Below are 23,629 nucleotides of genomic sequence, written 5' to 3' on the forward strand. Positions count from 1 at the left end.
AAAAAAGAAATTGATAGGGTGAGAGGAGATACTAATAAAAGTGCATTTTATGATGTGCACACATACACACACACACATACAATACATATATATACATACATACATACATACATACATACATACAGGTATATCTCAATGTGAGAAAGTCTTTTAGGCTAGCGCATAACTAGGTTGGCTGCTGTTAAACTTACTTTTATTTGTGAAGTATATCTACAGGGCTGAATGAATGTCACAAAGAATATAGAATAGATATGCTGGTACATGTTTTATTTATTTTAATGCATATATTTGAATATCTAAAGAAGCAATTTAAGTGAATATTGGTGGGAACTACTTATTATGAAAAGAGTAGGGCAGTATGTTAATATACTTGGTGTGGTTAGTACAAATATTTGTATACATAAGGAGCTCAATACAACATATTAATATTTTAGGAGACCTGTTTATATGTGTTCATTAATTGATGTAGAACTGTTGAATGTCTGAGAAAGCATGAATCAAATCTCCTTTGTAATGTCATTTGGATCCTTGCACCATCCGTAGTCTGTGTTGGTGACTGTCCCGACAATAGTTCTGTCCACTTCACAGGTCAGCCCGCTCTCACAGGGACAGTAATAATACACTCCATATATGTGCTAAAAAGATATAGTAAGTAGATTAATTGCAGAGATGCATGTAGAAACAGTAATATGTAAAATTACTATCAATTTCACATATCCATGTATCGTATTTGCTCGATTATAAGATTCTTAGTGTAATAGATATGCTGCCACTCTGTCCCCTTGAGATATGCTGCCACTCTGCCCCCCCCCGAGAGATGACCAAAAACACACACCAGGACAGGCTCTGCCACATCGAAACCCAAACACACACCAGGACAGGCTCTGCCACATCGACACCCAAACACACACAGCAGGACAGGCTCTGCCACACTGACACCCCAAGACACACACCAGGACAGGCTCTGCCACACCGACAGCCAAACACACACAACAGACAGGCTCTGCAACACGGACACACCAAACACACGCACACCAGGACATGCTAAGCCACACCGACACCCCAAGACACACACCAGGACAGGCTCTGCCACACCGACACCCCCATCAGTACGGGTTAATCTACACAAAGCATAAAAAATGCTTTCCACACTGGTTTGTTTTTTGTGTTTCCCTCCTTGTGCAGCCCAGCCAGACCCCCTTTTAGTTTTTATGTAACCCTTGTGTGTTGCCCCATGTGCATTTGTGTCCCCAACCAGTCCCCTTTGTGCATTTATGCCCCAACACTCTTGTGTATTGAATTATGTGATGTTCCCAGCCAGCCCCCTCCCTTGTGTATTGATGCCCCCTTTTGTACTGGTTAATGAATCCATGTGTATTGCCCCCAGCCACCCACCCCCCTTTGTGTATTGATTTATGTGATGCCCCAACCACCCTATTGTGTTCTTATACCGCCCAGCCACCCCTTTTTTGTATTTAATCGGTTTCCCAATTTGAATATTCCACCTACCACCCTATTTTTGTAATACTTTTTTGCTGCCTTCCTTCCCAGCAGACTGCTCTCCTCCAACATGCTCTTTTCCCCGTCACGAAGAGCTGTTCTGTGTGACCCGCCCCCTTGAGCAGCACGTTGCTTCTACAAAGGGGTGGGACGAAGAGCCTCACTGAGGCACTGGGCAGCATGGTGCAGGCACACCGGCCACTTACTGATTTTAAAGTGATAATTTTGATCCACTAGGGGGCGCTTGTGTTTAGTCGGTTTTCAATTTAAAATATAAACAGAAGAAAAACTCTAATAGTGTAGTACTTCAAACTCAGTTGTCGTATAGGTATTATATATATGCACTCACAATATGGAAAAAGCAACAGCATAAAAAACACAATGGTGTAGTAACTTAATATGTTCTGGCTCAGCGGTGGGTTTATGTACGGAGCCTGATCAACTCATTCAGATTGTGAGTGCATCATTTCAACACCTGGAGAGTGTTATTACGAGTTTGCAGCTGTGTATTCGGTTGAAAGGAGAAAGGAAAGTATATTTTTATTTTAATTTTTCTTGTACACACCTTTTTTACACCGGTTTTCACACTTTTTTAGTTTTCATACTGATTTTAAAGTGGCCGGGGAGTCTTACGGCCGCTTTAAAACTCACAGCCGCTCGGCTGCAACGGCATCTCGGTGTGCCAGCCCACGAATTGGCCGGCCCACCACGGGTGCTGCAGGCTTTTGCCACGCATTAAAGACGGCCCTGGCACGGCCAAATTGGCCATTTAATTGCAACCTGGCCCAGCCCGCCCATAGTGATTGCTATATTAAATATATATGATTGATAACAGCAATCACACTCCTGTAATGCCCAGGCATCCCCAGATTCCATCATGTACTGGTTGCCTGGGCATGATAGGAGTGTGCTTGCTGTTATCAATCACACACGTATATATATATATATATATATATATATATATATATATATATATATATATATACTGTTATTAATTTTTTTGTCCAATTTTGGTGTGTTATTTACTTTTAATAAAAGTGTGGTTATTTTTGGTTGCGGCCAAGGGAAACCTGAATTTTCGGTTTCGGTCCAGAATTTACATTTCGGTGGATCCCTATGTCGGTGTGGCAGAGCCTGTCCAAGTGTGGGTGTGTCTGGGTGTCGTGTGGTGCTCTACCAATATATATACACACACACTGATTCACATATACACACCATCACGTACACATAAATACATTTTATATATATATGTCACATACACACTGATTCACATATACTATGATATATTAATTATTAGGAAGCCTTGGAAATCATGTTGATTTCAGATTTAATATTTAATACACATAGAATCATTACAGACAGGTATAGATCAAATAAACAGAATCATTCACACAATTCATACACAGCTTAATTCATACATCTACCCTCTCCCCCTTTGTAGTTCACTTACCTTGCAGAAGTCCTGCGGTGGGAGTATGAGGCCTCTGTTTTGCTGCTCTGCCGCGGTGCGCACTGCTTCACTGCTGAACGCCGGCATATGACATCATATTCCCACGCTCAGCATGAAGTGCTGCACCGCAACCGAGCTAGAGGTCTCGCGGAGGAGAGTGAGGGACGCTGAGCAAGGGCTTGGCATCCCTTTCTCTCCTCCGCGCCAATCAGTGCTCCCTTGGCTCCACAAAAAAAAGTACGGCGTTTCAATCTGCCCCCGCTCCAACGCCACTGATTCCGGGACAATGCATTGACCCGGCTTGAGGTTGCCCTGGACAAGGGACTTAAAGTCCCATTGCGGGACTGTCCCAGGCAATCGGGGTCAGCCTATCCCTGCTCCACTTTACACTCACAGAGCGGAACTGCCGATGGCTGAAGCACGTAAAAAAATCACTTGCCCTCTCTAGCGTCACTTCTACAGTGTTCCAAACTGCCTTTGGAAGCAACATTGGCTTAAGCACTGTGTGTCAGAAGCTTCATGAAATGAGATTCCATGACCAGTCAGAAGACATGTTCTTATTCCTTTGCTAAACTCCTTATGCTTTTTCTGTTGTGCAAGAGCATGACTGAAAGTTCAAACCAATGCTCTGATGGATAGTGCAGTGTGTGGAGTGCTTCCAGATCATGCTGTGTGCAGGTGGAGAAAGTGGGCTTCTGATCATGTTTACATGGAAGAGAGGGGATGCCAGTTGGTGTTAGAGAGGTGATAGTGTTGTGGACAGGAGGGGCTGCCACATGGTATTTTGTGCTCAGAGAAGAGGGGGCTTCCAGATGATGTGTGAGGAACGGGGGAGGTGATGCTGTATAGTTTTGTGTCCATGGAGGAGTAATAAACAGGGACATCTCATTATCCTACTAGTAATAAAATTATTGCCATATAATTTGCTTTAATGCTTATATAGCCCATTCCTTGTAGCATATGGCTGCAATAACTAAGAGTCGATTGTCAATTCAATTAGCACCCTTTCTCAAGCACTTCAGAGCACCCTTTCTCAAGTTCCTCACCAGTTTCTGCATTTACAGTATTTCGTAGCTTAATATATTGATAACTGATGTATTGTCTTTTTACTTCTTTAATTGTAGTTGGACCTAGTCAATATGTAAGCTACAAAATGTTTTCTCCTTAAAAGTGTTCATATTTTTGTTTCCTAGGCATAATTGACAAACATAACTGCTATTTATAAAACACATACGTACCAATGGGGAACAAATCTGAGATTCAGCTGCTTTAGGGGCACAGCGTGCAAGGCTCAACCCATCCTCCCTGTGACAGCAATTGCTCTTGCACTGAGCGCTTTGTAGACACAGTTCTCCATTGTCCTTAAATAAAGAAAAATAACTTTGCTGTATTTCATGGACATAAACAAATATTTGTTAGTATATTGTACGTTATTAACAAAATAGGTACCTGTGACAATGTGCATAACCCTTGCTCTCCTGCAAAAATGTCTACTACTACTGTCTACTAAACTAAAACAAATAATAACTGTGACACAGCATATTTTATTTCACTAGGATCCTAAAAACATGAAATAACTATTACTCTATTTTGCCTTTAGCTACCGAATGAACTACACCAGTATAGAGTATAAGTACAGTATTTTTGTTATAATGAAAAAACAAATAAATTATACTTGAATCAATTTACATGAATCCATATGCCATGCTGCAGCTTGTAGGTAGGCTTCAGGTACAGTCCTCCAGATCTTTCCTATGACGGGCAGTCGGACCAAAAACCTATGGATTTGTGCCTATTCAACATCAGCTTAAGCACTGTGTGTCGATGGCTGAAGCACGTAAAAAAATAACTTGCAGTCAGCCTATCCCTGCTCCACTTTAAAGGTTATTATTACGAAGTAGAAGAATCCTGGCCTAACAACAGTTCAGCAGCAAAACGGCAGACCACGCACGTTCACAGAGCTGAACTGCCGATGGCTGAAGCGATTATAGGATATTAAAAATATAATAATCTACTTTTGTATTATAGGCCATGAAACAATAATTAATGTAGAGTTCTGGCAGAGATGGACAGAAAGGCCAGTGGTTCCTGGATTCCTTCCTCATATCCTTTTTGTAGCAGACTCTTCATCTATTTTGAGGCTTTTGTTTGGCACCAGTGTGGGGGCTGTACAAAGAAAATGCCTGCTGGTAAGACATTTTTGTCTTGCACATTTGGAGTGGCACCCTCAAACAGGATGTATTTTAAAAAATGTTAATTGGAATTCCAAGAATATGGCAACCTTGGACAATTTTGTACCATGTTTTGGTTTTACGCATCACCAGGTAGGGCTGGAGACACTGATCACAAACATCTACCACCCTCCCTCTATGTTTTTGTTGTAGTTGATGATGCACTGTGGTTTTTTTGTTTTTCAACCTCTCCTCTCACACTGATAGGCACCTCTTGTTCATTTTGTATGGTGGAGATAACATACACATCTTTATTGTCAGTGTACCTAAGGGCCGGAATGTGTTCATTGGGCAAAGCACTAGTTGTGCCATGCTTCTGTTTGTTGTGATCTAACTGCTTAGGGAAACCTTCATGCAGGCCCCCCCAACTGTCCCGATTTAGGCAGGACTGTCCCGCCTGTCCTACTTCTGTCGCAATTTGCCATCCCGTGGGCGGGCCGGTGGAGCACAGAAACTGTGCAATTTGATAAGCAGCCGGCTTGTGTGTGCCGTGCTGCTTCTGCTTCAGTGAGACTCTTTGTCCCACACCCCTTGAAGAGGCGGGCTCACAGAGTCAATAGAGTTCCTCGTGTGGCAGTCAGTCCCGTGGAGGAGAGCATGGAGTAGGCAGGAAAGTCAGAAAAAAGGTAATAGTTATGGTTCTAACCAAATAGGGACAACAATACACACTGAGGAGAAGGCTGGGGCATTATATAAATCAAGACAAAAGGGGCTGCTGGCTGGTGGCATACATACAAAGTGGGGGAAGGCAAAGGACACAAGGTTGTGGGGCCATTAATACACAATGGGTGCTGGCTATGGGGCATCACTTAGACAAGGGGGTTAGGGGTATCACATACAGGGGGCTGGCAGGGGGGCATGAAACCATAATAGAGGCCTGACTGGGGGCAATACACAAGGTTGTGGGGTCACCAGTACACAAGAGGGCACATGATAATTTACATGATAAATCAATACTAAATGGATTAATATAATTTTAAAAAGAATGGGAGGGAGGCAAAAAAATCTAATCTACTGTGGACTACGCTTCCAATGATGTTTAGCCAGCATCATGGTGGACACCTGGCTGGCTGAGCATCATGGGAATTGTTGTTTACAGCTAAAATCTGCAGCTTTATCAACTGTTTTTCACAACTAGTCCGCTGCCTCAGAGTGATCCTGGACTCAAACCTATCTTTTATCCCTCACATCAAATCACTCTCTAAATCCTGCCACAACCAACTACGCAACATTTCCAAAATTTGTCCGTTCCTGACTGCCAGCACCGCAAAACAACTAATCCACTCCCTCGTAATCTCCCATTTAGACTACTGCAACAACCTACTTGCCGGCCTCCTTCTCCCGACTATCTCCCCTCCAGTCTCTCCTCAATGCCTCTGCCAGACTAATCTATCTCACCCGACGCTCTGCATCTGCCTCACCTCTCTGCGAGTCCCTCCACTGGCTCCCCATCCATAGCAGAAATAAACACTAACTCTACGCTACGAAGCTCGCACTTATGCCACTCCCCTCTACCTATCCTCCCTCATCAGCAAATATACTCCAGGCCGCCCTCTAAGATCCAACATTGACCTGCTCCTTGCATCTTCACTTATCACCTCCTCCCATGCCCGTCTACAAGACTTCTCTCGCGCAGCACCAAGCATCTGGAACTCTCTTCCCCGCGTTGTCCAACTCTCACCAACTCTACCCTCCATCAAATGCTCCCTAAAAACTTTTCTCTTCAGGGAAGCCTTCCACTGACACAAACATCAAAAATCTCTCACCCGCTTACAACCCTTTTCTCGCCCTACATTAACATCATTCACTATCACGCAGTCCTCACCTCCTGTTTCTCACTCCTTATCCACCTAGATTGTAAATTCCGATGGGAACAGGGCCCTTCATTCCTCTCATATCTGTATGTCAATTGCTGTATTGTACTTGTTGTTATCTGTAAAATTTTCCAGCCAACACACTGTATTTGCAGCATGCTCACACTGTTTGGTAGGCCTCATATTATACAGATGTATTATTTGAGCCTGAGACTAGCTTAGCGCACCAACATTTCTTCTTTACCCTGTTTGCACATATTTGAGGTTGTTGGCTCCTCATTAGTCTGGTTGCAGCTTGCTGTCCAGGGGTTAATAGGGAGGAGGTTTAATTGCACCTCCCCCAACACATTAATAAGGTTTTGGTAGCAGTATAAACTGCTTTGTGTGTCCACTACGTAGGAGGTGAGAGTAGGTTCTCACCCTATTGAGAGTGTGCCTTGACGTGGCGGGTGAGCTTAATTGTGCTTTGGCCAATTCATACAACCAAAACCTCTCATTTATATTATGTTTATATATTTGTTGCCAACTTTATTAGGGTGAGAAGCGCAGACAGTATTTTGTTTTTTGTATACATTGTACAGCCAACACACTGTATTTGCAGCATGCTCACACTGTTTGGTAGGCCTCATATTATACAGATGTATTATTTGAGCCTGAGACTAGCTTAGCGCACCGACATTTTTTCTTTTCCCTAATAATAATAACTGTTAAACTGCATTTCCCATAATGCTCAGCCAGCTTGGGTGTGCTGTCTGGGGCATTGCCTGGATGGGCAATCTGGATCTTTGGAAGGCTTGTGTGTACAAACTTGGTGCTCAGGCAAGACCTGTGGGTGCAAAGTGGTGCTTTGGAAAGTTTTGTTGTTGCAATCAGGTACTGTAGGTGTAAGGGATGGGGGGGCAATAATGTAAGGAGGGCAGAAGAAATCAAGTGAAGGGCTCTGATATAGATAATGCGTGTTACTGTGTGATATTACCTGGCTGGGGTTCTGATAAAGATAATGCATGTTACTGTGCGATATTACCTGGCTAGGGCTCTGATATAGATAATGCATGTTACCAGTGGCGGAACTACCGGGGTCGCAGGGGTCGCAACTGCAACCGGGCCCTGGAGTTCTGCCAGTCAGGGGGGCCCCAAGGGGTGCCGAGCGGTTGTTTTCAGCAACTACTCGGCGCCCTTTTGTCTCCTCTGCTCCCTGCCGCCGCCGCCTGCCTCAGCGCTGCCCCGACTGCAGTGGTGGGAGGGTGAGGCGTCTGTCTCGGGTGCCGGCACTTCACGCTTCCCTTTTTCACATTTTTAATTTTTTCTGACCGTGCTATAGGCTAGGATGTCAAAAAGGCAAAAAAAGAAAGAAATGGGTTATTATAATAATCTTCCCCAAAAAGGAATATACAACATGGTGGAAAAGAATCTACCATGCTGTCAGATTTTTCAATGTATTTTCAATCAATTTAAATATCCTCCTTGGTGTTGTTGAAGCTTGGCTCATAAGGTTCTCCATCCAGTTAAAAGGATTCTCAACCAATTACAGAGGAAGGTAGCACACAGACAAAAAAAATAAATAAAATCAATAAACGTTTTAATTTTTAGAATAAAATGTATAGTGTCAGCTTACATACAAGATTTTGTCCATCAGCTTCTGTTACAGTGGCTCAAAATCACTCTCAGCAGTGTCCTCTGGTGTTGGCAATATTAAGAATGCCGATTATTCTGTTGTAAAGTCTCTGGCGGAGCCAACGGAACACTGTTCAGGATGTGCTATGCGTTTTGCTGTACACAGCTTCTTTAAGGTGCATTTGGTAGGTGGTAAGTTACCCTCTCTTTATATAAATGTTAGGTTTGGATAATTACATGCTTATTAGTGCATTTGTAACACTCAAGTAGTCATAAAAACATGCGCAGATGTTAAAGCACTTTCACTGATACATCGTTAACTCAAAAAGTGGAGAGTAGAATAAGCAATTAATTGTTAAATCTTGAACAAATATCACAACAAAAACAGCTAATCCACTTTACTAAAAAGAATATAACATTTAATTAATTCCTTTAACTAATTAGCTATTGATTTTATTATTCTGATCATTGTTAATAAATATTGATATTTTATGAAAATGGATTTGCTTGTTTTTATAGTTTGTTAATTTTCTTTTAATGATGAATACTAATAATTGATTAATATTAATTTAATAAATATAAATTCCATCCAAACTCTCTCTATTCTTCCAGTTTCAAAATAAATGTACGTTAATTTTGTTTTATATTATTACTTGTAAATGTGTATCAACTATTAGTAGATGTAAATAAATGTAAGTTGGGTTGAACATTGGCTTAGTGATAGAGTACAGAGAGTTGTTATCAGGCCCGGACCGGCCATTGGGCACACCAGGCATTTGCCCGGTAGGCCGGGCGGCGGCAGGGTCGGATTGACGTAGGGGCTGATAGAGCTGCCGCTCCAGGCCCCTACCTTAAAATAGGCCCAGTCAGGACCGGACTGACTTGGCCAATGCAGCCGTCCTTAACGCAGAGGAAAAAGGGGCACCTGCCCCTTAAGCCCGCAGTAAATGCGACCGGGCCTGCCACTCTAGCAGCGGGCCCACTACTTACCTGGCAGAGGCGCGCGAGCAGCGTCTCTTCTACCGCCAGGGGGACGCAGGAATCCAACGGAGTCACGTTACGTACGTCACATGACCCTGCTGCACGTCTGCTTCCCCTGTGCAGTAGAACAGGTTGTCCGCGGAAGTCTGCGAGCGGCGTGTACATCATCAGTTCAGGTAAGGGGATGAGGGAGGCTGTATGAAGGAGTATCTGAGATTGAGTGAGTGAGAGAATTAATGAGTATCTGTGAAGGAGTGAGTGAATGAATGTTTGTGAATGAGTAAATGTAAATCTGAATGAGGAAATTAATTAGTATAAATGTATGAATGAATATCTGAATGAGTGAATGATTATCTGTGAATTAGTGAATACATATTTGTGAACAAGTGAATGAATATGTGTGTGTGATAGCGTGGATGTGTAAGGGGGGGGCAAACATGCCACAGGCAGGCTGTTTTGGTGGCAAAGATGCCACAGGCAAGCTGTTTTGGGGCAAACATGCCACAGGCAGGCTGTTTTGGGGGCAGCGACCATCACATAAATCAATACCAAAGTGAAACCGTCCGTGGAAACCCTCCGGATGCGGGTGTCAGTGTGGCAGAGCCTGTCCTGTTGTGTGTGTGTTTGGGTGTCGGTGTGGCAGAGCCTGTCCTGGGGTGTGTACGAACACAGAAAAGAACCCCAGCACTCCAATCAGCTTCCAATCCTTAGGTTACTTTATTCACATAAAGCAAAACAAAAATAGCAATGTTTCGGCCAAACAGGGCCTTTGTCAAGCTCAAAAGGCCCTGTATGGCCGAAACGTTGCTTTTTTTGTTTTGCTTTCTGTGAATAAAGTAACATAAGTATTGGAAGCTGATTGGAGTGCTGGGATTCTTTTCTGTGTTCGTATACTTCAAGATAGTTTATGCTGTCTCTTTTTTCCTGCTAGCACCCAGCTTCCTGGGAGTTGAGTACTGAACCATTTTTTCTTTTATAACTGTCCTGGTGTGTGTGTGTATCTGGTGTCGGTGTGGCAGAGCCTGTCCTGGTGTGTGTTTGGGTGTCGGTGTGGCAGAGCCTGTCCTGGGGTGTGTGTCTGGGTGTCGGTGTGGAAAAGCCTGTCCTGGTGTGTGTGTTTGGATATCTGTTTCCTTAATTTACAGTAGGAACTATTTCATTTTAACGTATCCAGAGATAAAACGCCCTCCTGAATATGTAGTGACTTCAGGGGACAAAACATTCAAGGCCCTGAAATCATTTAGTGGAAAAGATAAGGTATTGTGTTATTTACTCTATAATATTTATTTCAAGGATTAGTCGTACTAAATTGTGGCTTCAGGCTTCCTATGTTGAATGACCAAGTATTATGTATGTACATATATGTTTTTTTATATTAGTCTGAAATGCCCGGGCCTATTTTTTGTCCCAGTCTGGGCCAGGTTGTTATAAATGGTAAATTTTCAAGCTGGACAAAAGTGGTAAGTGGTGTTCCTCAGGGTTCTGTTCTGGGACCAATTTTATTCAACATATTTATAAATGACCTTGCAATAGGCGTTGAAAGTCATGTTTCTGTTTTTGCAGATGACACTAAACTCTGTAAAGTAATACACTGTGAGCAGGATATGACTTTGCTGCAGAGAGATTAAGATAGACTGGGGGTATTGGGCACACAAATGGCAGGTGAAATTTAATGTAGATAAATGCAAATGTATGCACTTCGGGGTAAGAAATGCACAAGCAACTTACACCCTAATGTGAATTAGGGATAACAACAAATGAGAAGGATTTGGGAATTGTTTTAGACAACAAACTTGGAAACAATGTGCAATGTGTCAGGACAGGAGTTGCTAAGGCCAGTAAGGTATTGTCATGTATAAAAAAGGGGCATCAATTTGCAGGATAAAAATGCTTTTGCCTCTTTATAAATCAACGGCAAGGCACCTATTCTAAAGAAGGATATTATAGCACTTGAAAAGGTGCAGAGGCGGGCTACAAAATTAATAAAAGAAATGGAACACTTTTGTTATGAAGAAAGGTTAAGAAATTTAAATCTGTTTAGTTTAGAAAAACAGCACCTCAGAGGGGATATGATAGAATTATATAAATATATTTGGGGCCAATATAAACCATACAAATAACAATTGGATGAATACTTGGATGAAATACATAATTGGATGAAAAACATAATATTCAGGGATATAATTTTTAAATTATGGGGAACAACTTCTTGATCCAAGGAGAGATCTGACTGCCATTCCAAATATGCAAAGAGCCACAACTGTTTTTTTTTGCCTTCTTTTGGATCAACAGCAAGAAATTAACAGATATAGGAAAGGCTGAACTTGATGGATGCATGGCTTTTTTCAGCCAATTTAACTATGTAACTATGTAAGTAAATTATCTCATATTCATCGTTTGCATATTGTACATTTTGTTTGGACCTATCTATAGATTAGTTTGCTCATATGTGCTTGTAAACATATAATCTCTAGCTTTATTATGAATCAAATCATTCCAACAACTGGTAAAACATTATTATAAGAAAATAATCCTTATAAAAAATTAAATAAATCTAAATCTTCATACCATATGGGATTAGGATTTTCATCCTGTAAACCCTTTTCATTTCAATCTGCCGAGTTTTCCTAATAAAATCCTCTCCATGATCTATTAACTATTGCTAATCCTGAAAGCTTAATTTGGAGGGGTGACCGTGGTAATGTTCTTTAAAATGTAAGGAGACACTGAGTTGTGTATACTCTGACTATATTTCTTATATGTTACCCATTTCTTTTTTGTTGAGGTCTAAATTCCTAATGGACATGATAATATATAAATAACATTGTTTCTCCTACAGGTGATAAGTTGTTTAATGTGTTTCTTTTGTTAAAACAGATAACTGAATATTTTTTTCTTCCTTTAATGTTGGTGGTTTTACATGGCTGACAATTTCTACAAAAGTGAAATTCCCTACCCTGATTTAGAAATCTATGGTTCTTATTTCTTGGAAAAAGGCATCCACCCACTCCTCATTATATCCCTTTTCTAAGAATAATTCTCTCTTCTTCCCTGCTTGCAGATTCTCCTCATATATAAAAATAGGCTTAGTGGGTAATTTTTCAACCAGGAGGAGTGTGTAGTAGACTCGTGCATTGGTATTAGGGTGAACATGAAATTAACAGAGGGGGCGTTTTCATTGTTCAGTCCGAATACTGAAACGAACATGGCGGTGGCAAAACATACACAAAGACGAAGACGCACAACACGTAGACTCTTTGTGTTTGTCTTCATCTTTGTTAGTATCTCCTAACTAATTTCCCTGGTCGCTTCCCCTCCCAGCCTACAATTGGTTGATGCTAAAGGAGGCCCCTGCATGCGACCAATAGAGTCACTCCCACAGACCTTTAACTCCTGGAACCTCGGAAGGCTAAATTCCCCCGTTAGGAGTTAAAGGTTTGTACGAGCGACTCTATTGGTCACTTGTATGCACCTTTAACTCCTGGAGCAGGGAGAGGAGGAGTTTCACCGTCAGGAGTTAAAGATCTGTACAAGAGACTTTATTGGCCACTGGCAGGGATCTCCCCCAATAGAGTTGCTTGCACGGACCATTAACTTCTGGAACTCCCTAGGCCGAGTATCGCCGTCAGGAGTTAAAGGTCCGTACAAGCCGGCAGGGAGCTTGTCTGACATCAACCAATGAAGAGCAGCTGTACTTCATTGGTTGATGGCCACACCAATAGAGTTGCTCTTACAGACCTTTAAAATCCTGGCGCCAAAACTGTTGCGTACCGTGTTAATCCCGTATTAACCCCTTAATTAACCCCCTAAAAAATCGAGGAAAAAAAACGAACACAAAGAATGTACACAAATATTCGGCCAAACCGAACACAGGAACGGGCGAATATTTTAGGAATGCGAAGATTTATTTCCACATGAAGATGAACACAAAGACGAAGAGTTGGTCGGCACCCAAGTCTAGTGAATAGACCAGGGAAGAATCACTAATAAAAAAAAAAAAAAGTATCAAATGAATTATCTGTCCCTCCACTTGAATTTTGATGGGGCACAGAGGAGTGTTAAAACGATCATCAAAAAGTATTGGCCTGTGTTATTAAAAGATCCAGCACTTAAAGAGTTTACCTGATAAACCTAAAAAAATTTACAGGCAAGTAAAAAATATAGGAAGAATCACTTTAAGCCATGCAGAAACACCAAAATTACGAGAAGAAAAAATTATGCAGTTGTCACTTTTATAACAAAAGAAATGATACATATTAAACAACTTGAAGATGAAATGTTATTTTTGTATTATCATGTCCACGTGGAATTCAGTATATTGGATGCACCTCGAGACCTCTATATAAAAGAATAGAGAAACATATAAGAAATATAGTCAATGCGAATTCTCAACAGTGTCTCCTTACATTTTAAATAACAATAATAAATAATAATTTGGTACAAGTTGGATATAAACTTGGGGTGACAAGCTTAGTACAGGCAGGATACAAGCTCACAGTGGCCTGGCTGGCGGGGAACTGCAAGCTCACTGGCAGCACAGGAGGCCCCACTGGCAGGGCACGAGGCAGGAGACCCCACTGGCAGGGCACAAGGAAGGACAGCCCACTGACAGGGCATGACGCAGTACAGCCTACTGGCAGGGCATGAAGCAGGGCAGCCCACTGGCAGGGGCACAAGGCAGGAACATGGATGGAAGCCCTCTGGCAGGACACACAGCAGGAGCACGGCCGGAAACCCTCTGGCAGGGGACATGGCAGAAGCATGGCTGGGAGCCCTCTGGTATATGAGGGCTCACAGCCATTCTTGCATATGAGAAGCGGAGGGTGTCTGTTTTTTTATGGTTACTGTTAAGTTCACGATAATGCACACAAGGTCGGAGGCTTAGGTGATGGTACTAAGCCAATGCAAACATTTCAATATAATTAGTAGGCAGGAGAGCTTGGAGCGGTTTCTTTGATAATGGAGCCAGATGACAGAGGACTGCTATCTACAACCTGGTAGTTTACAGGAGTAGACTTGGAGAGCCTAGGTATGTGAAGTTGTTCAGTAATGGTCTCGTCCGTAAAACAGCTGCTGGCCCCCAAGTCTATGATGGTGGTCGCATTATTGGTCCACTGTAAGAATAAAGACACTGATAAGTAAGGAGAGCCAACCCTAGGAGATGAGCTCAGGCATAGGTAGTTAGGCTTAGCTCCAGTGACAATAGGACAGGACAGGAATGGATAAGGTTTACTGCAATACAAAACATAAATTGTTAATTCAACGATGGGCCTTCTCGGTGTCAGATAAAAAGGCCATGGGCCAGACCAATCTGCATTGGCTCTTCTGTTGATGGAGAAACTGGCGGGGTGCTAGTAGGTAATGAAGGCAGAACATAGCATCTAGGTGACAGAGGAGGTAAAGCTGTATTTTTCTCAAAGTCTGGACAAACAGGTGTGATGGAATGTAGCTGGGGGTCAAAGTTCCTGAGAGCCATTTACCAGAAGCCACTGAGAAACCTATACACAGCCAGGGTCAATATCACACATAGCATATTTCACAGCTAAGGTCAGGGTGCCAGGTCATGGATAGTAAGTATAACACAGCCAAAATCAGAAGACCAGAAGTCACAGATATTGTATTGCACGGCCAGGGTCAGGGTACCAAGGACCACATATAATGCAGGAAACATACACAAAAAAGAGGGCTCAGGAGAATGCTGAGAAGCAGGAACATCCACTAGGGAGCCACCGTGCAACTGGCATAAAGGTATTGAGGCTTTAAATAGCCCGGGGGAGAGTGGTCCTGGAACCTCAACAAGGTGGCCGTGTTCTTCATCAACGCAGCAACGCTGCTAAGTAAAGGGTGCAAGCATGTGGCAGCCACACATTCCAAGGAGTGTGAATTGTTCTGCCGTAAACAATGGGCGGTAGAGGGACCTCTTCTCACCGGTACCAGCTCCTTCGACCAAGGCCTCATAGAGGGCTTGCTCAAAAGGGCAGAAAAGCGTGTGCATGGAGCCTCTGCCCCTTTGAAGAAACACTACGGCAGACTTGGTCAGGAGAAAGAAGACGCGCATGTGCGCATTTCAGGTACAGCTTCACTGAGCTGCGGAGACTCAGTAAAACAGCATTGGAGGAATTGTGGGCATCGGGCTAAAAATTTTGATGCGCTCAATTATAGAATTATTAAGCGAGAAAAAAAATAAAGGTTATTAAACAACAAGGTATTTTATTATCACTAATGTTTCAGCATTTCACATTAGCAATGGGGCACTGAGATACCCTGGAATTAGTGGTTGGGTATATGATGTGCGGTGGAACATACACATATACACTCACTGGCCTGTTTATTAGGTACACCTGTTCAATTTCAGTATCATCTGGGATTTTCACGTACAATCATCTTTAGTGTTTGCAGAGATTGCTCCAAAAAAGAGAAAATATCCAGTGAGCGGCAGTTGTGTGGACGAAAATGCCTTGTTGATGTCCGAGGTCAGAGGAGAAATGGGCAGACTGGTTTGAGATGACAGAAAGGCAACAGTAACTCAAGAAACCGTTACAACCAAGGTATGCAGAATACCATCTCTGAACGCACAGGACAGCAAAACTTGAAGCAGATGGGCTATAGCAGCAGAAGACCACACCGGATACCACTCCTGTCAGCTTAGAACAGGAAACTGAAAAATTTGCACATGCTCACCAAAATTGGACAATGGAAGACTGGAAGAATGTTGCCAGGTCTGATGAGTCTTGATTCCAGATGCATTCAGATGGCAGGGTCAGACTGCGTAAACAACATGAAAGCATGGGTCCATCCTGACTTGAATCGGTTCAGGCTGGTGGTGGTGGTGTAATGGTGTGGCACACTTTGGGTCCCTTAGTACCAATTGAGCATCGTTTAAATGCGACAGCCTACCTAAGTATTGTTGCTGACCATGTCCATCCCTTGATGACAATACTTCCAGCAGAATAATGCACCATGTCACAAAGCTCACATTATCTCGAACTGGTTTCTTGAACATGACAATGAGTTCACTGAACTCCAATGGCCTCCCCAGTCACCAGATCTGAATCCAATAGAGCACCTTTGGGATGTGATAGAACGGGAGATTTGCATCATGGATGTGCGTGATGCCATCATGTCCATATGGACCAAAATCTCTGAGGAATGTTTCCAGCAGTATGCCACAAAGAATGAAGGCAAAAGTCTAATAAGCCTAATAAAGTGGCCAGTTAGTGTATATACCTACAGTATGTATAATTCAACCACACCGAAAAGACACATGAAGACTGATTTGAACATTCGGGGGTTGTCTGGGGTTGTTGGTTCCCTTGTGCAGAAGAAATTTGCCTCACATTTTGGTTCTGGGCTGCTGTTGTAGGCAGTAATGGCACCTTTGCAATGGCACAAGAGAGCTACAACTTCATATGTTTCAAGTGGGGATGCAGGAAAGGGCAGGCTATTAAGTTGCTGTCCGTTCTCAGTTGATTCGCTCTTATAAAATATATGTATATTATACACCAATCAGCCATAACATTATGACCACCTGCCTAATATTGTGTAGGTCCCCCTTTTGCCGCCAAAACAGCACTGACCTGTCGTGGCATGGACTCCACTAGACCTCTGTGATATTTGGCACCAAGACGTTAGCAAAAGATCCTTTTAAGTCCTGTAAGCTGCGAAGTGGGGCCTCCATGGATGCATCATGGTGCCATGTGTTCTCCAGATAAGTGACGCACATGCACCATCTAATATATTTGCTCGATTATAAGATGACCCCCTCCAATTAATTTAGGAAAAAAAGAAAAAGCCTGAATATAAGACTACCCTATAGGAAAAAGGTTTTACTAGTAAATATTAATTCATGTAAACTATGTAAACTATATTTTTTTAATAAAAGCTACGATTGACAAAATAATTTTTTTTGTTGTTTTTATTTCCTTTTATCTCCCAACCTGCCCCCCAGTTATGCACATCTGCCCCCAGACTTGCCACTCTACCCCAGAAATTCCTTATACCCCCTATATGCCACTGTGCCCCATGATATGCCTTTTAACCCTCTAAATACCACTGTGCCCCATGATATGCCTTTTGACCCCCTTTGTACCACTCCAGAAATGCCTTATACCCCTATATGCCAATTGCGCATACACCCTCCGGCTGTCAGAGAGAATTCCCCGCAGTGGTGCGGGGAACTCTCCTCTCTGACAGCCGGGGAAGGTCTGCGCGATGGACGCAGACAACCCCCGCTGCTAATGGCACCTCCTTCCGGCTGCAGGGGTAGTTGCCTACGCAAATCGCATATACGTCTATCCGCTGCCCAGACTACACACTAGGGAGTCAGAAGCACTGTTAAGTTTGGGAGGGAGGTTACCAGACAGGAGGGTCCAGGTCCCCTGCAGCGCTGCGGGGGATCTGGAGCTCAGTCTCATAGTCAGACCTATTTGAGGTCTGATTATAAGACGACCCCGATTATAAGACAAGGGGTATTTTTCAGAGCATTTGCTCTTTAAAAAACCTTGTCTTATAATCGAGCAAATACGGTATGTGATGTAAAAGGAAACGTGATTCAGCAGACCAGGCCACCTTCCATTGCTACGTGGTCCAGTTCTTATGCTCACGTGCCCATTGTAGGCGCTTTTGGCAGTGGACAGGGGTCAGCATGGGCACCCCGACTGGTCTGTGGCTCCACAGCTCCATACACAACAAACTGTTATACACTGTGTGTTCTGACACCTTTCTTTCAGAACCAACATTATTCTTTTCAGCAAATTGAGCTACAATTGCTCGTCTGTTGGATTTGAACACACAGGCCAGTCTTCACCACCCCACGTGCATCAATGAGCTTTGGCCGCCCATGACCCTGTTGCTGGTTCACCACTTTCCCTTCATTGGAGACATCACAATTTGGCCCTTGTCAAAGTCGCTCAGATCTTTATGCTTGCCCAGTTTTAAAACTCTCCGAAGCTGAGGGGGCTTGAATTCCTATATGTCTATTGGGGGTAGGGGAGGTTTGTTCTGTACTTTTGATGGCACTCACCTCGATATTACAACCCTTCTCTGTTCTGCTCATTTATGTGAGGTGGTTAGAGAGAGATTTCTGTCTTTTTAATCTCTTCTGCTGTCTTCCATCTAGTGGCACCTGAGTGGAATGCACCCAGTAATATACATGTACAAGCATCTCTGCACTTACTTCTAGGAAAGAGACATAGACTTGCAGCTTCAGCTCAGACTAGTGATGAGAAGTTCGGATCAGTTAAGTAAATCGGTTCATTTCGAGTCTTTCATTGAAATTATCCGATTCATGATCCAATTCATCTGATCGCTCAATGTCACTCACAGCACTACTTCCCAGTCCCTCCCTGCAGTCACACTGACGATTAGACTTGTCCATTTCCTTATAGCGTCTACACTGCTCAGCAATTCATATAACAGTAAGTATTTGGGCTGCTGAAAGTTAGGTGAGGTGGGGTTAATTTAGGGGCGGTTATGGTTAATGGGGTCTTTAGGGTTAATTTAGGAGCTGTTATGGTTAATGGGGTCTTTAGGGTTAATATAGGGGCAGTTATGGTTGATGGGGTCTTTAGGGTTAATTTAGGGGCAGTTATGGTCGATGGGGTGTTTAGGCAGGGCCGGCCGAAGATTTATCGCCGCCTGGGGCGAAGTTTAAAACGCCCCCCCCCCCGCCGACACCGGGGGGGGGGCGTCGGCATTTTAAACTTCGCCGACGCCATAATCTACGATCCCCCCCCGGTACTTACCTTTAAACAGTCCTGCGGCGAGTCTCCCTGCTCTGCCACGGTGCCGGCTTGTAATGCTGAGCGCCGGAAATTGACGTCACTTCCGGCGCTCTGCATTACAAGCCGGCACCGGGACCGAACAGGGAGACTCGCCACAGAGGAGAGAGAGAGAGGGGCGCCGAGCGGGTAAGCGAAAACCACTCGGTACCCCTCTCTCTCTCCTCCGCTTCAAAAAAACAAAACAAAAAAAAACCGCTTGGGGCGGCAAAGTGCCGCCCCTTCTAAAGTGCCGCCTGGGGCAATTGCCATTATAGGGCCGGCCCTGTGTTTAGGGTTTATTTAGGGGCAGTTATGGTTGATGGGATGTTTAGGGTTAATTTAGGGGCAGTTATGGTTAATGGAGTCTTTAGGGTTAAGCTGAGGACTGAGGTTTAATTTAATAAGGTTAACTTAAGGTGCAGTTAGATGTAAAGGGGGGGGCAAACTAAGGGGAATCTAAATCCTGGGGGCAGTGAAGATTAATCCTGTATTCATTTATAAAAGTATAGCGTCAGTGTGCTGTGAACGATTCTCTGAACGATTCGAATCTCTGAACAGTTCTCTTAATGAGTCTCTGAACGATTCAATTGAACGAGTCTCTTAACGATTCTCTGAATCTATGAGTCATAGTTCTTTTGAAGGAGTCTGTGAATCTATGAGCTGTAACCTGATCCCAGAGTCTGTGTCTGTGTGTTGTGTAGATGACTCACTCTAGGATCATGTTACAACTGCAGTTCATGTGAAGAAGAAGGTAATTTTAACCCCTTAATAGAACAAATCACCTTGCAGCTAGGTAATCCAATGTTAACAAGCAGACAAAATTTAGCTGTCTAGGATATGCCAAAATCTTCATTATTTCAAATTCTCATTTATAGTTTTGACTTTAGCTTTGTCTTTATCTATTTTTCTCATTGCTCACTGCATTGAGATTTTTGTTGTGAGTTTTCCTTTAGACTGCAATCACATGTTTACTAATAAGAGTTTTCCCTTACTAATTTTAACCCCTTCAATCCCAGGGGTTTTTGGTACCTCAAAGCCCAGAGCAATTTTGCCATTTTTGGGGTATGTCGGTTTAGCGATGATTCTCTTTTCCTGTGAATAGTGTACCCATATAAACTATATATTGTTTTTTCAAGGAGAGATAGAGCTTTCGTTTGATACCATAGTTGGATGATTAGCTGAAAATTTAGAATGAGAAATTTAGTAAAAACTAGCGAAGATTAGAAAAATAAACTAATTTTTTTTTTACATTTTCCCTCTGAATCCTCACAAAATTTGGTAAAGTGATGGAAAATCCCCTCCAAGTTTATTAATTCAGGTGTCCTGATTTCAGATATACCTAATTTATATAGATTTTCCAGACTTTCCCAGCACCAGGGAGCATACTATAAGGTGTACAATTTTGTATAATTTTTATGCCTATGGCTTAACGGGTTTGGGGGTTGTGAACGGGGGCAGGAGGGTTATACTGGCTAGATGTTATGCTAGGGCAATGGGAATTAAGGTTTTTTAATAATTTTTTTATTATCTTTTTTATATATTTTTTTAATTTTTTTTTAATTTTAATTTTTTTACATTTTTTTTTATTTTTTATATATTATTTTTACACAGAAATGGTTAGAGGTCCTCCTAGGGACCTCCTGAACATGCTAGTGATGTCACAATGACATCACAGCTCACATTATAATTTTTTTTGTATTATTTATATTATTATTTTAATGATTTATTTAATATTATTTTTTAATCACTAACCGTTTTTTTTTTTCCAGCTTTTCTGTTATAGGACGGGAGGGGGAGTGAGAGAGATGGTTTCTCACTCCCCTCCCCTCGATCCCCCTGCACCGATCACACTGTGATCTCTATGCAGGTCCTCACAGACCTGCATAGAGATCGCAGCGTCTCTGTGCCTCATCGGAGGGCAGGATATCCCCGCAGGGGATATCCTGTCCTCCGATGACCTTCCGGGTTACGTCAGCAGTGACGCAACCCGGAAGGGAATGCCCGATCGCGCGTTTGCAACTGCACGATCGCGCGATCGGGCACTTTCAACCGTAACAGCTTACCGGCTTTCATGCCGGTAGCTGTTACGGGAGATCGGGCAGCAGAGTACGGGGGGAGTACAGGCTGTCAAACGACAGCCTGGTCTCCCGTGCAGTGGCAGGGATGTGTCCCTGACGCTGCACGAAGGGCTGGACGTACCGGCACGTCCATAGGGGTTTCTTTGTGGGCGTTTTTTGGACGTCCCGGTACGTCTATAGGGGAACGAAGGGGTTAATGCTCAACCTGTGCTCAATGATGAGTAACTTGCTTGGATGTTATTAACATTACCACTGACCTAATCCCTCTGTTTCATATCAAGCTCAACGATTAAAATGGTAGTCCATAGACTGAAACTCTGTCAAGCTTTAGCACAAAATCTTAAAACAATCAACACATGCCACGAAATCTAAAAACAATGAATTTTCTGACATTTCGCAGATATAAAAAATTTGAGAATACTTTAAAAAAACAACTTTATATTCAAAATTGTAACACCATAAATTAACTGACAGAATAAATACTAACAATTAAAGAGAAGTTGTTTCTAATTTACTTTCTGCCTACAGGCCGCAATTTTTTTCCACTCTTGTCAGTGGTTATATTTTCAGCAAAATAAACAAATTCTAATAAAGTTATTCTATTTTCTCTAATAATCCTCTTACCAGGTTAAAAATGAGCCCTCTTGCAGCTGGGTCAGCAATTGTTAGGCCGCACATAAACAATAGCGTGAGCATAAGATGCATGGTATTAATCCTTTTCTGTGTGTGGCAGTTTTAAGTTAACACCATCAAACAAATAATCATTACTGCTGTCCTAACAAATATAGTCCTTAGCATATACAACATGTGAGTAGAAGATAACCATTCCCAAGAAACCAAGCTGCCCTGTAAATAATTAATACATTTATGAGCCAAAAATACTCAAAGCAAGAGTATCCAGAATACCAAAAACAACAGCTGTTGGTTTAACCATTTAAGCACACAAGGTCATTTTACACATTCATTTCTAATGGTCAAAGAGGGACACTTTTTAGAGGCTTTATTTACTGATGTGGCTTTATAAACCAAGAGCTTTATAACAAACTTTCATGGCTTTCTGATAACTGTAACAGGACGTGGCCCTGTTAATTTAATGTTCCAGTTGTCAATGCCTGTCCCTTTATTTTTACTGTATGTTTGTTATTACTGTGAGGTCCTGTACCCCAACTGGCATGGGCGTAGGAACCCCTAGAAATCTGGGGGGGATAGCAGGTCGGGTAGGAGCCCAATTGCAGGGATATCTGAGGCTCTGTCTGTCCTCCGAGATGCATATTAACAGACAGGTAAGTACAGACAAGAGATAATCTCACACCAGGGATGGGGAACTGTAGCGAGGGCAGGGGAACTGTAGCGAGAGCAAGGCATACGGCTTGGAAGACCTCAGGCAGGGCACACGGCTTGCAAGACCTCAGGCAGGGCACACGGCTTGGAAGGTAGGTAAGTATGGGACACGCCGGGGTCTGGTACAAAAATCAGGATCGAGAACGTAGCCAAGGTCACACACAGGAAATCAGAACAAGTAAACGGATCTTTAGCTGCAAATTTTATTAACTATATGCTACAGTATAATAAATAAATACTTTAAAACAGGTTAAAGGATATAATGGAACATTTAAAATGGTAATATGAATTAAAACATTTTATATAAAATTACAATATTTACATAAAACCAGTCTTTGGGACTTTCATGCAAGTAAAATGTTCCACATATTAAGGCACCAAAGTCTCTTTGATTTCTTTTAAAAGGTGTGTGTACATGTCGCTTTAAGCCATCTTAAGACAAATGGAAGGGTCTGTATATTCTTTTTCTTTTCTTTTTTCTTTGCTTTTATAATATAATACATGGTAGGAAAAAAACAAAATTAGACAAAGCCGGTGTTAACAGAGTTGAGATATGACAGATTGATATGTCACTATTCCTAGTGCAGATCAAATATAGTATAGATAATACATATACAGCAAGCATCTTAGTCAAATACTGATATATAAAACGAAAAAAGACATAAAAGAAAATAGTTGACTTACTACAAGTAAGGTATATGGTTATTGGCAAGACGTTATTGATAAATACCGTATTTCCCCATGTATAAGACAAACCTTTTTTTTGAAAAATATGGGGTCTTATACAGTGGTGGTAGATTTTTTTTATTTTTTTTTACTGGAAATAATCATCTGCAGGGGACCTGCTGCTTACCTCTGT

General features: G+C 42.4%; 1 protein-coding gene across 1 annotated transcript; it reads right to left on the reverse strand.

Annotated features, from left to right (window-relative positions):
- Positions 1-250: 250 nt before the first annotated feature.
- CLPS (colipase) lies at positions 251-22,207 on the reverse strand. Its single transcript, XM_053454243.1, has 3 exons — positions 22,054-22,207; positions 4,189-4,311; positions 251-635 (listed from the first exon to the last, which is right to left on the reverse strand). The coding sequence occupies exons 1-3, from the start codon at positions 22,132-22,134 to the stop codon at positions 498-500; spliced, it is 342 nt and encodes a 113-aa protein (XP_053310218.1). The 5' UTR covers positions 22,135-22,207; the 3' UTR covers positions 251-497.
- Positions 22,208-23,629: the final 1,422 nt, after the last annotated feature.

Source organism: Spea bombifrons, chromosome 2 (genome assembly GCF_027358695.1).
Source record: "Spea bombifrons isolate aSpeBom1 chromosome 2, aSpeBom1.2.pri, whole genome shotgun sequence".
Lineage (NCBI taxonomy): Eukaryota > Metazoa > Chordata > Amphibia > Anura > Pelobatidae > Spea > Spea bombifrons.